At 38.5% G+C, this 14,321-nt stretch overlaps 1 protein-coding gene across 1 annotated transcript; it reads left to right on the forward strand.

The window, feature by feature from the left end:
• The first annotated feature begins 1,357 nt into the window (after positions 1-1,357).
• On the forward strand, positions 1,358-14,063 carry LOC105915629 (neuromedin-K receptor). The gene is given in 6 exon segments (XM_012849797.3): positions 1,358-1,849; positions 1,851-1,990; positions 5,981-6,169; positions 6,284-6,434; positions 13,475-13,671; positions 13,753-14,063. Coding segments are annotated over 6 exon segments (1,236 nt in total). The 5' UTR covers positions 1,358-1,513; the 3' UTR covers positions 13,976-14,063.
• Positions 14,064-14,321: the final 258 nt, after the last annotated feature.

The following is a 14,321-nucleotide window of genomic DNA, read 5'->3' on the forward strand; positions in this document are numbered from 1 at the left end:
CAAAAGTGTGCTCTGTTTTTAGTTTGATGACTCCTGCGTGCAATTAGTTGCACTGGATTCAGTTTCGGGCTATTACAGTATATGGGGCTGAATACAAATACATACATTTTTTAACAAAGGTATGTTTTTTTTTTTTTTTTTTTGCTTAACTTGTCTGTGTGTTACTATTGTGATTTTTTGTGAACTCATTTTGTGCTAATTTGGATCTCTTTTTTTCCACAATAACAGCTAAAGATGACACGGGAGTTCATATTGTACCTGGTAATCCTCGCTCATGTGACAGAAGCTTGAGTTTAATCTTCTATTTATTCAAACCTCTCTCAGCAAGGACTTTAGAAACGCAAAGATGAATAGTGCTCTCAGTACTCCTTGAATACTTTGTTCTTCATGTTCTCTTCTGTGAGCCTGACTGTTTAATGATCTTTATGTACATTAAATTATAAACCACTGCTTGGAAGTGTCTGATTACATGATAGTACAAAGATGGGACCCTTGTTCTTTTAGTCTTTTCTTTTAATCTAGATTTTTTTTCTTATTAGATATGATATGATAAGATATTTTAGAAAGTACTTAATTTATGTGTCTGATAATTAAGTGGAAGATTTAGTAATGATAACAATGTAACATTTTTCATACAAAGAGATCTGCAGTGTGAACTATCTGTAAATCGGGCTTTAATCAGAACCATGGATTATCAGCAGTGTAACACATACAATTTATCAGCCACACACACTGATGGTTGTTTATACACTGCCAGTAAAAGCTTCAAACACACAATCTTTAGTTATTTTCTCATTTTTTTGTTTGTTTTATAAGTCTATATCCTTCAGTTTTAAAAGTTTAATGTCTTCACAGTGTAGGCTATATCTGCAATGCAGAAAGTCTTAAAAATAAGGAAAAGCCACTGAATGATAAACGTGTGCCCAAAGGTTTGTGGTGTATAAAAAAATAGGTCAATTTGAGTTGTCCATAATGAGAATGAACTAATTTCTCTTTCAGAAGAAACATTCCAAGACACTATAAGCCAAGGATTTTCATCATGTGCCCCATGCACCAAAGGCCTGCTTTGCAGAGATTATGGTTACACAACCAGCATTCATAAAACCCCACATATCTGAGCTTTGCTTTTCATGGTGAGGGATTAACAGTATCACATCCAGAGAGATTCCTAACACATCAGGAGTCTGTCACGCAGGAAGTAATGCGTTATAACCCTGGAATGAAGGCTTGTTTTTCAGTTTTTGCTTTTTTTTTTAAAGAAAGAAATCTCCTGAATCATTCGTTTTCTTATGAAACATCTGCCAAAAATGCTTAGGGATCATATTTAAATTTCATTTTGAGCTTTGACCTAGTGAACTTCTTAAAACTTCAGTCTCCTCTGGGACAAACAATCCATGTTTTGGATTATAAAAATAGAAAAAACTGGTAGGTTTATTCTGAGGGCATTAGGAGACCAAACCCACCTAACCCTGAAACCGTTTGGTTCTCAACGCGTGCGACACGCCCACTCCACATGTGCAGAGCCCCGCTCCAGGCGTCGGGACCACTCTCTCTTTCGCACCAGATGCATTCAGGAGGAGCAGATCCCTCCGAGAACACGCGGGGAATGACCCCTGAACGCGATGTCTCCAACACCACCACCTCGGCCACCACCAGAGTCCTGGCCAACCAGTTCGCGCAGCCTGCGTGGCGCATCGCGCTCTGGTCCGTGGCGTACATCACTGTGCTGGCAGTGGCCGTCTTCGGCAACCTGATCGTAATTTGGATCATTCTTGCGCATAAGCGGATGAGGACCGTCACCAACTACTTCCTACTGAACCTGGCTTTCTCCGACGCATCCATGGCTGCCTTTCAACACGCTCATCAACTTCATCTACGCGGCCCACGGAGACTGGTACTTTGGAGAGGTCTACTGCAGGTTTCACAACTTCTTCCCGGTCACAGCTGTGTTTGCAAGTATCTACTCCATGGCAGCCATAGCCTTAGACAGGTAGGACAACACAAAACAAGTCTGCTTTAGCCTTTTTTATTTATTTTTTATTTTATTTTTTTGGTTGGTCTGTGCGCAAAGACTGATTACTGCAAAAATAGATAAGAATATTGTCCTGAATTCAGCTTATTCGAATCAGAACAACAGTTGCAACATTTTGACGGCAATAAATTTGACTATTAAGAAGTAAAATGTTTTGTATTTAGCCCCTTTGCAATTGTTTTCATGAAACAAAGAAATAATAAAATAAAAACAAATTTAGAATGGCATGATGCCTGATTCCTGCACTTTGGTGGATTGTCTCTTGGAGCATATGCAAGCAATCGGATTTTTTATTTTTTTTTAAAAGGAGTTGATTTAATTCAAGGAAGATGGACTGACATAAAAACGTAATTTAATGTGCATCTGACCTCAACACTGTGAAACCTTTTCTGTTTTTTCTTCTTTAGAAACTGTGACAGAAAGCCACAAGGTATAATTGTGAATCTCTGTTACAAATTCTTTCCAAACTAAATTTTGAAATGTGTAAAAATCATATTATATCAGACACGCTGAGTTAATAATTTTAGAATCCCTTTTTTTTTTTTTTTGCTGTATGTCTCTACCAGTTTTGCACATGTAGAAACACAAATCATTCTCGGATTTCTTCGCAAAGGAGCTCAAGCTAAGTCAGATTAGAATGTATGTCAGTGACCAACAACTTTCAAGTCTTGCCAAAAGCCTCTATTAGATGTAATTATTTTACCTCTGAGTTCTTTACCACTTAGTCCATCAACTCTGTGACCACACACATCCTTTCGCAGACAGCTCAATTTCGGTCTCATTTCACCAGAGCACCTTTTTTTTCCACGCTAGCCTTCTCCCCTACAAGCTTTAAGATAAACTGTCAACAAGTTGACTGAGGGATGGAATATTCTTCTCAAAAACTTTTTCTGCTGTGCAAAAGCTGGAGTTTAAAGGTAATTTATCCTGAACTTAACTGAGATGTGGATCTCTGCAGCTCCTCTAGCGTAACCGTGAGTCTTTTGGTTGCTTCTCTGAATGATGCTTTCCTTGCCCGGCCTGTCAGATTAGCAGGACGGCCATGTCTTGGCAGCTTTTGAGTTGAGCCTTTACCTTTTCCGATGATGGACTTAACAATCGTCTGTCAGATGTTCAAAGTTTGAGATATTATTTCATCACCCTGACCCTGCTTTAAAAATCTCTCCAACTTAAATCCAGTTGTGTTCCTTGGTCTTCATGATGCAATTTGTTCACTAATGTTATCAAACAATCCTCTGAGGCCTTCACTGAAAAGCTCAACTTATCGATTAAATTAAAAACAGATGGACTATATCCACTGACTTCTGAAAACTTGGCTGCATCCATTTTATTTAGGGTTAAAAATTATTTAAAAGGCATCTAAAAAAATCCACAGCAGGTTATCATTTGTTAAAAAAGGAAATCCATAGATTCATTTTACTTCCACTTCACAATTTGCTCATTTTTGAGTTAGTATTTCACTAAATGTTCCCAGTAAAACGCATTGTAGTTTGTGGCTGTAACATGATCAAAAATGAAAAAGTTCAAGGGAGGTGAACAAAGCACTGTGAAAATAATAAAAAAAATAATATCCCTCAATGCAGAGTTTCTGACAAGATGTTTGGCTTTACAACACAGGTCATATGAATATTTTTTTTAGTTTAACCCACATTAACAGATGGAATAACAATTTAAATATCCATTAATAACCCCCTATAGTAACTGAAGTCTTTTTTTCCAATTACCCTCATCGATCAGTACTTTTCTTTAGTTTACACAGTTGTTTGCTCACAGTGTTTCAAGTTGGTTTAGGATTTGTGCGTGGGGAAATGCTTTTGATTTCACTATTGATCACAGCTTTGAGATCTGTTGTTGTTGTTATTTTCCAACTTGATTTCACCAAATGTTTAAGTGATCACTGATTACAACCCCTGCGACAGGCTGGCGACCTGTCCAGGGTGTATCCCGCCTCTCGCCCATTGACAGCTGGAGATAGGCACCAGTACCCCTCATGACCCCAGCAGCGATAAAGCTTGTTAGAAAATGGATTGATGGATGGATGGATGGATGGATGGATGGATGATTACAACCCTTCAGGGCTCAGGCTCTACACAGATGACAGTTCCATGGCTATACAGCAGTCTCATTAGGTGTTTTCTTTACTTGATGGATGTGTATAGCCTAAGCCTATAGCAGCATAACTATAGAGGTAGCTCAGGGTAACATGAGCCACTCTAACTATAAGCTTTGTCAAAAAGGAAAGTTTTAAGATTAGTCTTAAAAGTAGCCTGATAGCTAAAGGATCTTCCTCCCATTCTACTTTTAGAGACTCTAGGAACCACCAGCAGACCTGCAGTCTGAGAGCGAAGTGCTCTGTTAGGAACATACGGGGTAATCAGAGCTCTGATATATGATGGAGTTTGATTATTAAGGGCTTTATACATTAGAAGTAGAATTTTAAATTCTATTCTTGATTTAACAGGAAGCCAATAAAGGGAAGTTAAAATCGGAGAAATATGATCCCTCTTGTTGATTTTCATCAGAACTCTTGCTGCATCATTTTGAATCAGCTGAATGCTTTGAACTGCATTGTGTGGACTTCCTGATAGTAAAGAATTACAATAGTCCAGCCTTGAAGTAACAAATGCATGGACTAGTTTTTCAGCATCTCTCCTGGACAGAATGTTTCTAATTTTGGCAATATTCCTGAGGTGAAAAAAGGAAACTCCGGAAACCTGTTTAATATGGGATTTAAATGACATGTCTTGGTCAAAAATAACACCAATATTTTTTACTTTATTACCAGAAGCCAAGTTAATGCCATCCAGATTGAAGTGGAACTGGTTGATTAAGAAGTTTATTTTTTGAGGACTCTGGTCCAAAGATTACAACTTCTGTCTTGTCTGAATTTAAATGCAGGAAACCAGTCAACATCTTTCCCATGACCTCTGAGTGTGTCTTCAGACATGATTGTTCAAGAAATCAGAAACTATGTACAGCATCACTTAAATACAGAGGAGGGCAGTAACTAGTTACATTTACTTGAGTAACTTTTTTGAACAAAATGTACTTTCAGGAGTAGTTTTACTGCAGTACACTTTTAACTTTTACTTGAGTCATATTATCACTCAAGTACCGCTACTCTTACTTGAATACAATTTGTGGTTACCTACTGCGAGTAACTTCATGGATAAAAAAACTTATTTTAACCAAAATGCACCAGAGAGACAAACACCTGGAGTTTATGTTAAAGTGAGACTTCTTATTTCTGCACAAGCTTTGTTGTTTTAATGATATTCTGCTGAGCTTATTGAGCCAATTGGAGGTCAAATGAACGTGCAGTACACAGTAGATATTGTCACCGGAAGTACTTTGCACTGTTCTAACGTACTATATATACATTAACTGCTGTAAGTATTGCTTTCAAGTTTAACGTTGAAAAAAATTATTTAGAAAAGTTTTGTTTGCCTGAATTTGTTAATTTGCAATTGTGTCATTCTTTGTGTGTTTTTTTCCATTATTGTCTTTAAAATACCAGAATTTGCACATCTATTTTTACCTTATATTTTTGTCTGTCAGATTACATAATTTTTTATATATTAAATCATCAGCCGGTATAATTAGTTAGTACTTGAGTAGCCTTCCTACTGAATACTCTTTTACTCTTGAGTAATATCTTGGCTGACTACTTTTTACTTATACTGGAGTACAAATACTTTGAAGTAGTGCTACACTTACTTGAGTGCAATTTTTGGCTACTCTACCCATCTCTGTTTAATATCTGAAACACAATCATAAAATGTGGTAATTGTCTAAGAGTAGAATCTTGCTTTGTTAAATCCAAGTGGTGACTTTTTTTTGGACAGGCAGCACAGGTCAACCTTTGTTCAGGTCCCAGAATATACTCCAGAAGTGTTGTGTTCACCTTTGATTACAGCTTCCTTGTGTTTTGCGATGGTCAACATACAGATACATGGCGATCATCCACCCTCTGAAGCCTCGGCTGTCTGCCAAAGCCACATTAGGAGTTATCTTCTGCATCTGGACCCTAGCTGTGGTTCTGGCCTTCCCTCTCTGCTACTTCTCCACCACCAGAACGTTACCAGGCAGGACCTTCTGCTACGTGGCCTGGCCCCGCACGGCTGACGACCCCTTCATGTAAGGTTACACTAGATGATTATCAGTTTTAGAAGCTCCACAAAATACAGTGTTTGTATTTTGCGTGTCACATGCTCTATAGACATCTTGGTAATGCAAGTCCTTTCTGTCCAGGTATCACATCATAGTTTGTGTCCTGGTTTATGTGCTGCCCTTAGCTGTGATGGGCATCGCTTACACGATAATCGGCGTGTCACTGTGGGGAAGTGAGGTCCCTGGAGACTCATCTGAAAACTATCATGCACAGCTCCTGGCTAAAAGGAAGGTAAGTACTAAATACATCTTTCAACATGACCTTTTCTAATCCTCTATCTATCTATCTATCTATCTATCTATCTATCTATCTATCTATCTATCTATCTATCTATCTATCTATCTATCTATCTATCTATCTATCGAGCGAGCGAGCGAGCGAGTGGCGAGCTAGCGACGATCTAGCGAGCGATCGGAGAGCTAGCGAGTCTCACTCGCGCCGTCTCGCTCTCGCCCTAAGATAGATAGAGATATATAGAATATATATTAGAGAGAGAGATATAGATAAAACACTATATAGACTAGAGATAGATGAGAGAGATATATACAAATATAATATTATAAGATATATAATATATATATATATATACACAACTAGATAGTATTCTATATATATATATGATATAATATATATATATATATATATATATATATATATATATATATATATACATATGTGTGTATGTGTGTGTGTCTGTGGTGATGTAAGCATTGAATCCATTTGGAGTTCAGACATTTGACATGAAATCAATTAAGGAGAATACAAAAGCATCTATGACCTTGTCTTGTCGTTAAGTATCTATACGGCCGTAATCTAAGTAAGAGTTTGTTCTTTGTAGCTGTTTCTGCTGATGTGTTGGCATTACCGACAAATCTGCAGGAGGATTATGAGAGCGAACTTAAAGTCTGCTGGATAGCTGGATCTGCACTCTGGCAGTGAAAAAGAAAAATACAAGCAGCAACTTGTGGGGTTTCTAATCAGTCATCCAACAGCAGAAGCCACAGAAATGTCAGTTTCATTACCTTGGGTAAAATTGATAACTGGAAAATGCCCAAATTTAAATCTAATACTCAGACATAAAACATTTTTGCGGCTCTGTTGTTGTCTGCTGGGTCTTTAGAGAGGTCTTCTAGGATACAACAACAAAACAATGGGTTCATCTGATGATGACTAGAGTTCCCCCAACAGTTCTGAGCATGGATAAACATGCTGTGGTGAGGGCTCAGAAGTTAATCACGGTGGTGCCTGCATATCTGGGTCATGGGAGCAACATAGACTCATGGTTGCAGTGGTAGCTTATCCAGTATGTGTGTCCGGGTTGCTCTGGTCTATGCCAAAGCTGCAACCTCAACATCCACACTTGGCTGGCAGTGCCCAAAGTTAGAAATTTTAAGTGAATTAGTGCCATGGCTGCTTTTGGCCTTTTTTTTCTTTCTTTTTTGTTTTGGCTGCAACGTGTAAGATCTCAGCAAAAAGCTACAACAAACAACCTGCACTTTCCTTGCCAATAAATATAATGCAACGACCAGCCCCTCTTGACATAGGGATCATTGGGCATTGGCCTTCTTGTAGAGCAGTGCTCCGAGCTGACGAGAAGCACACACACCTAAAAAATGCGCACAATAACTGGTTGCTGGTAGATTGAAGGAAGTTGTGAGTTCATTAGTCGGCAGTTCAATGCACCACTATATCATTGCACAAAATGGCGCACCAGATGATGTCCTGCACTCCGTACATAACTCCTTCTCATCTGATTACTTTCATGCTGTTGAAATGCTGAAGGAAATTAAATTTTATTTCCTCATCTACAGAAGAGGCGAAACTGATTGTGAAGGTGCAAAAACCTCCAATTTGTACGTGGAAATTTCATCAAGGAAACATTCTTGCGCCCCTGGGATTGTTCTACGACTAAGAGTTTTGCTTAGGGACCCTGAGTGGCAGTCTATAGGATTCTAACCCAAAAACCTTGCAGCCTTTTGCGGACGCAAGTGCCTTGCTCTCTAACCACGAGGCCAACATTCTCCTACTAACATCATAGGATGGTTTTGATCCAGTCTGAAGTTGTTAATTTGAAGAAAAAAAAAAAGATGGTTACATAAGATGGATAAATGTTGCAGTGTGTTCAATCGCTAATTCTAGATAGTTTCCTCAATTGCAGAAAGGAAAACATAAATGTACATTTAAACCATCCTGTCTAAAGGGTTAGGGTTTATTTGTTTATAAGTGTTTATTTGTTCTCAAAGTTGAAATTCCTACAACAATTAAACTTTTGTGTTTGGTGCAAAGATCCAGTGGTAAATACAGAGTCTACATACCTTATATATTGGTATATACAGATTGGTAAAAGTTGCAATCATCTATTGTCACTTGCACGGTCTATTTTATCCCATAAATGTGTTTATATATGTATATATATATATATATATATATATATATATATATATATATATATATATATATATATATATATATACACATTTCAATTGAGTTTTGTTATTTTAAATACTAAAAACAAATTCCCAGACATTTTAGGGTTGATTAATTTTACTACCTCCAAACCACCCCCAAGTAATAATGAATCAGTGTTATCATTATGACATTTCTTTTTGCTTGCAAGAAAATACAATACGATGCAGGAAAATAATACCCACAAATAAAGAAATATAGAAATATCCATGCCTATGTTAATAATTTTCAGATATTCTGCTTCAATCCACCATGTGTTTTGATTAAAGTATCTTTTTATCAATCAATTTTTATCAGTTTTAGGATTCTATAAAAATAAATAACTCTTTGTTTCCAAAGCTGCATATTATTAAACTCAGTGTTGTTTACTAGAACAGTATGACAAATGATCAAAAAGGCTCAACTAATTACTCAGTGATCTCTAGCTGAATTGTAGTTATCTAAAGTTTCATAACTGTGACAACACTAGCGTTAATTATCAAGATCTAATGTGTGAATCTGCAGACATGCTGTGAAAGGAAGGCCCCCCCCTTCAGCAGCATGTACCAATATGCTGCTGTGTAATTCTGGAGACTCGTTCAACACCAACTTGCAGACACATGATTAAATGCGGTTTGTCATCATCTGCCACTAAACAGTGTTGAAGCTTCTCTGTGGGCTGCGTGGGGATTAGGGACGTCACAGCTGGGATGATGAGAATCTGCTGAGACAGCTCAGGGATTATTCCCAACAATGAATTTCATTGATGACCTTTATGAGAACAACATTGATTCGCTTTTAAACAGGTGTTATAGGAATGCGCGGTAAAAATAGAAGATAAGAAAGGAATTTATTTATGGTTCATCTACTTTTAGCTTTTGATAGTTCAGTAGGAAATTAAGTAAACATAAAAACAAAGCTGCACCGAACACAATAAAGAGGGAGGTGGAAGCTTTGTAACCTTTTAAAGGTGTTTGGTGATAAACGTGATCAGAGGCTGCAGTTTTTGGTTGGACTTTGCTGAGGAATGTAAACGAGATTTAATGGCAAGAACGTCAAGTGTGAGACAACATCAGGCATAATGTTACAGTTTAAAGGCAGAATCCAAAGGCTATAGTATGAAGATACAGGTAAACTCCTTGTTGCAGATGTCTGCCGATGGCCTACTCTCTTTTTTTTGTTGGACTTGTGCGTTCTTTAACGCACCGGTCTGCAGCGCTCTCGCATCATTCCAGCTGGGGACCTGCTGGGGCAGGTGCGTCATTGCTGACCTTTCTCTGTACTCAGACGGTAGCCTTTCTCCAATTATGAATAGAAAAGTTTAACGAAAGCACAGAGATTGGTAAACACTCAAGAGCTAGAGCTAGCCCCAGTTTAGTAGTTCAGATCAAACCCAGGTTCCTTATTTGTTAATCCTTATTGTTTCTTAAAGGGGCCATGACAACAAAATTCCATTTTTGGGGGTATGACATGATCTGTTGTGCACTAATTAGGCCGTGTGAATGTCAAAAACTGAATACCAAAGCACCTGACTTGTTTTCCTAATATGGTTGTAGCCAATCAGAGTGAAGTCAACTTGTAAGTAACCCGTTTACTGAGGACGAACATTTGGCTTGATGTTGTTTTTTTTACTGAAATTCTTTGGAAAATGTATATGTGTAGCTATCAACTACACAAAATGGTTTATACAGTGATGTCATGGCACTTTTAACGTGACGCAAATTGACAGAAAAATTCAGATGTTTTACCTTTTCGCTTCACTCTAGTGGCAGTTTTTCTTTGGTCTATACTCACATCTACCGCACTGTTCGCAGTTTTAGTTCGCCCAATTTGTGCGTTCAAATCGCTTGAAATGCATCATTCCCATTGTGGACTGTTAATTTGCTCCTGAACGCCCCTTCACATAGGAACAACATGTAAATCACTCGCTCCATTCGCCTTGTTTGTGTTTGGTGTGAACGTACCTTTACAGGTTGCCTCTAAACAGAGGGTTTATACTCTGAACAGAGGCGATCAAGATTGTGATCTGACTGGCTTAAAATTGCTTGGTTAAATGAAAATAATTTAAAACACAAATCTGTCAGGGTTTTGAATAATTAGCTGTATAATAGACACTTTTTGAAATAATGTTATATGATAAAATTACTTTGGTTTCAGAAAATGTCGACCGTTCTCTTTATTATTACTTTCCTTTGGTATTCTTGGTTTCGTGTTTTTGTGTTTGTCCCTTCAATCTTTAGCCAGTCCCAGGAAGAAAAAGTAACTAAAAAGAACTAAATCTTAATCTGATCTGCTGATATACTTCTCAAAATGATTTGCTTTATAGATAGGCTTTTCAAATGTTGTTCAAATGGTGACGAAGAGCGAGTGTGCTGATGCTGATATGGCATCTAGAGGCTTAATACACAGTAAAGATCAGCAGTGATCTAACCAGCTGTGAGCCTGACCTTTAAGCTGCTGCTGTCCATGGGATCGGACAGTGAGATTGACTTTTAACAAAAATTTGTTTAACAAGATGCAATAGATGGAATAGTTTCAAAATTAACTACAAGTACTTTATTCCCTATTTATCTGGACTTTGTCAAAGTTTTAGCCTTTAAAAGATAGTTTGATTGAGAATAGGTCGTGTTAAATGTATTCGATTCTTTTGATTTACCTTCATTTTGTTCAGTTAAATTTTTTTTGTATTTTTGTGAATATTCATTAGGCAATATTTATTGGTTTTGAAGTTAGAGTTGTGTAAACATTGTTTATTTCTTGTTTTCCGTTTTCGCTCTTTCATGGCTTCTGTGAAGCACTCAGAGTTAGTAGATGGGTAATAAAAGGCATCCAGTTTCTAGTGAGAAGGAAAGTAGTGTACACCTGAGCTGCAGTTGTAAAATAAATCCACCTCTAACTTTATTTTAACATCATGTCCTCTCCACTCAACATCTGTGTTCCTGCCGGTCAAAACCGATGACCAGTTTTGAAGTGACTGGAGTTCTTAGATTGTATCTTTTATAAAACTCACAATAAAACATTAAAGTCAACTGAACATAGCCGAGGTTTGTATGTAAGGAAGTGTTGAACAAGACTTTATAGGAATTTGTCTACAGGATTTGCTGATATCATGTTGGCTGCATTTTATTATGGATAATTTTGTAATAACCAGGGGTCTCATTTATTAATCACTGCATGGAATCAATACTAAAATTGTACCTACGCCCAAAAAAAGTAAACTGCGTACCCCTATAAAATCAGATTTATAAAGTCATGCGCACGCCAGCACACAATTTCCTTTATAGATCACAGTATTTGATCCCTGAAACGGTGTTTTCTCCTAATTCTCCCAACTGCAAGGTCCTCCAGCAGTACCAATGCATCCACTGTGCAGCATTATGCAGAATTTGATCATTTACAGCAAATAAAGTAATTGTCTGACCCCTTGTGACAATAATCTGTTAATCTGTGGTAGACGTCACCCTGGTGATCAACGGATAGAGGGATGTGATTGTAGAAAACCCAGATAAAATGTGGTGAGGACCTTTATTTAAGATTTTAGCTGGGTTATGGCCATTTTTATTTATTGGAATGGTCTTTTTGTATAGTTATATGTCAACAGTGCAAGCATGAATAACACATGGCTGCAATTCACCCCTTTACCATCCCTCGTCTCCATAATGAGCGTAGGCATGGGTCAGAGTTGCCATGAGGACCGCACGTTTTCCTGTCAAGTTTAAAAAATATATATATCCCAACTTTTGCGTGGAAAGTGACACACGCACGTTTCTTATCCCATTTTGTGTGTACATAAGCTTTATAAATGAGACCCTAGAACCTGAAACCTGAAAATTGAGAAATGTTTGGGAACCTAGGGGCCGGCTTGGGTCATGCACAGATGATCTGAGATCGGCAGAAACATCCATGGGATAGGGAGGGTTCGTTGGTCGAGAGACGGAGTCGAGGGCACGGTCCAGAAATCAGAAGCTGCATAGAGGTCCAACTAGGGCAAGGCAATCAGGCATGGGAAGAACGCTGGACATCTACTGGCAAAGGCCTTTGATAATCTGGTGCTGTCTGCAGCAGGCCTTTAAAAGGGAGGAAAAATGTGTCAGAGACTCTGGGATGATCTGTAGAGCGCTACATTAGGTATGCACACCCCCTGCGTACTTAGTAGGGTGTTGGTTTTAAGTGGAATTTATGTTGTTTTATGTCTATGCATTTTATTTTTATATAAGTATTTAGCTTTTGTCTATACAGGACTTTAGCACCTTTATGTATTTAAAGTGCTTCATAAATAAGGTTGGATTGGATTTCACAGCAATGCACAGCAGGCTCAGGGGAGTTTAAGATGCTGCCTTTCTAACTTCCTGTATCCGAAAGCAGCGCTAAATCTGTCTGTGAACGTTAACAACTAGCATGAGATTTGTTTTTGTTTTTTACAACATTCTGTATTTTAAAAAAAAAACATTGTACCAACATTTTACAGCTACCAATGTTCTTTCTATTTGATTAAGTAGGTAAAGTCAAATTAGTTGACAAAAAAAATAAGTTTTGTTGCTGAATATTTACCTGGTGATCTGGGGAATTTGTGGTCTTAAACATATTTTACCATAGTGTCTAAGCTTTTCATGATTTAAGTATGAATAAATATCTTACAAATATGTATCCCAGTAATACATTAGAGTGTAAGGGTGACAGCAAGTTCAGTAACTACACCCAAAAAAAGAATCAGAGCTCATGTTCATGCTCATATCTGTGAACTTGATTGTCTTAATGGTGTGAAAACGTCTCTTTGTTGACCTTGTCTCCTAACATTTTCGGCATTTTTCTGCCTCTGGATGAAGGTGGTGAAGATGATGATCATCGTGGTGGTGACTTTTGCCCTCTGCTGGTTGCCGTATCACGTCTACTTCATTGTGACCGGTCTCAATAAGAGCCTGATGAGGTGGAAGTACATCCAGCAGGTTTACCTGACAGTGCTGTGGCTGGCCATGAGCTCCACCATGTACAACCCCATCATCTACTGCTGCCTCAACAGCAGGTTGGCACAAGTCGCTCAAAGATATACGCCTAACCAACTTCCAGCGCTTTAGAACCAATCAGGGCTTTGTTTTCACTGCAGGTTCAGGGCTGGCTTCAAGCGGGTCTTCCGCTGCTGTCCCTTCGTCCGGATGTCAAGCTACGACGAGCTGGAGCTCCGGAGCACCAGACTCCGGGCGTGCCACCAGAGCAGCATGTGCACCCTCTCTCGAGTAGACACCAGCATCCTGAGCAAAAACAAGAGCGTCTGTTCTCGGGGAACCAGGTCCAAAGCAAACGCTGAGCTGTCTAATAAAGACAGCTAAACTCCATGGGACACACTCTTGCAGGCTGCTCAGAAGATTATGTTTACATTGTTTTCAGCTGAGGCTCAGTGTTTTGTGTTTAGAGGTGTTAGGTAATTTAAACCCTGCACATACCCCCTCTGTTCTCTTTCAAGATTTGCGCAAATCTTTCCAGATAATATACAGGGGCATGTTTTCCTCTCCTCCCAACTCTTGATAAGGGAGGGGAAGTTTCCTCACTCACTCCATTGTTCAGGCGCCTTTGCCGTGAGACACACTTCCTCTGGTAAGTTACAAAGAGGATGCGCAGGGGGGGGCGGGGGGATGGCAATAGACAGCGATCATTTACTTCAAGAAACACATGAAT

The sequence above is a fragment of the Fundulus heteroclitus genome, chromosome 5 (assembly GCF_011125445.2).
Source record: "Fundulus heteroclitus isolate FHET01 chromosome 5, MU-UCD_Fhet_4.1, whole genome shotgun sequence".
Classification (NCBI taxonomy): Eukaryota; Metazoa; Chordata; class Actinopteri; order Cyprinodontiformes; family Fundulidae; genus Fundulus; species Fundulus heteroclitus.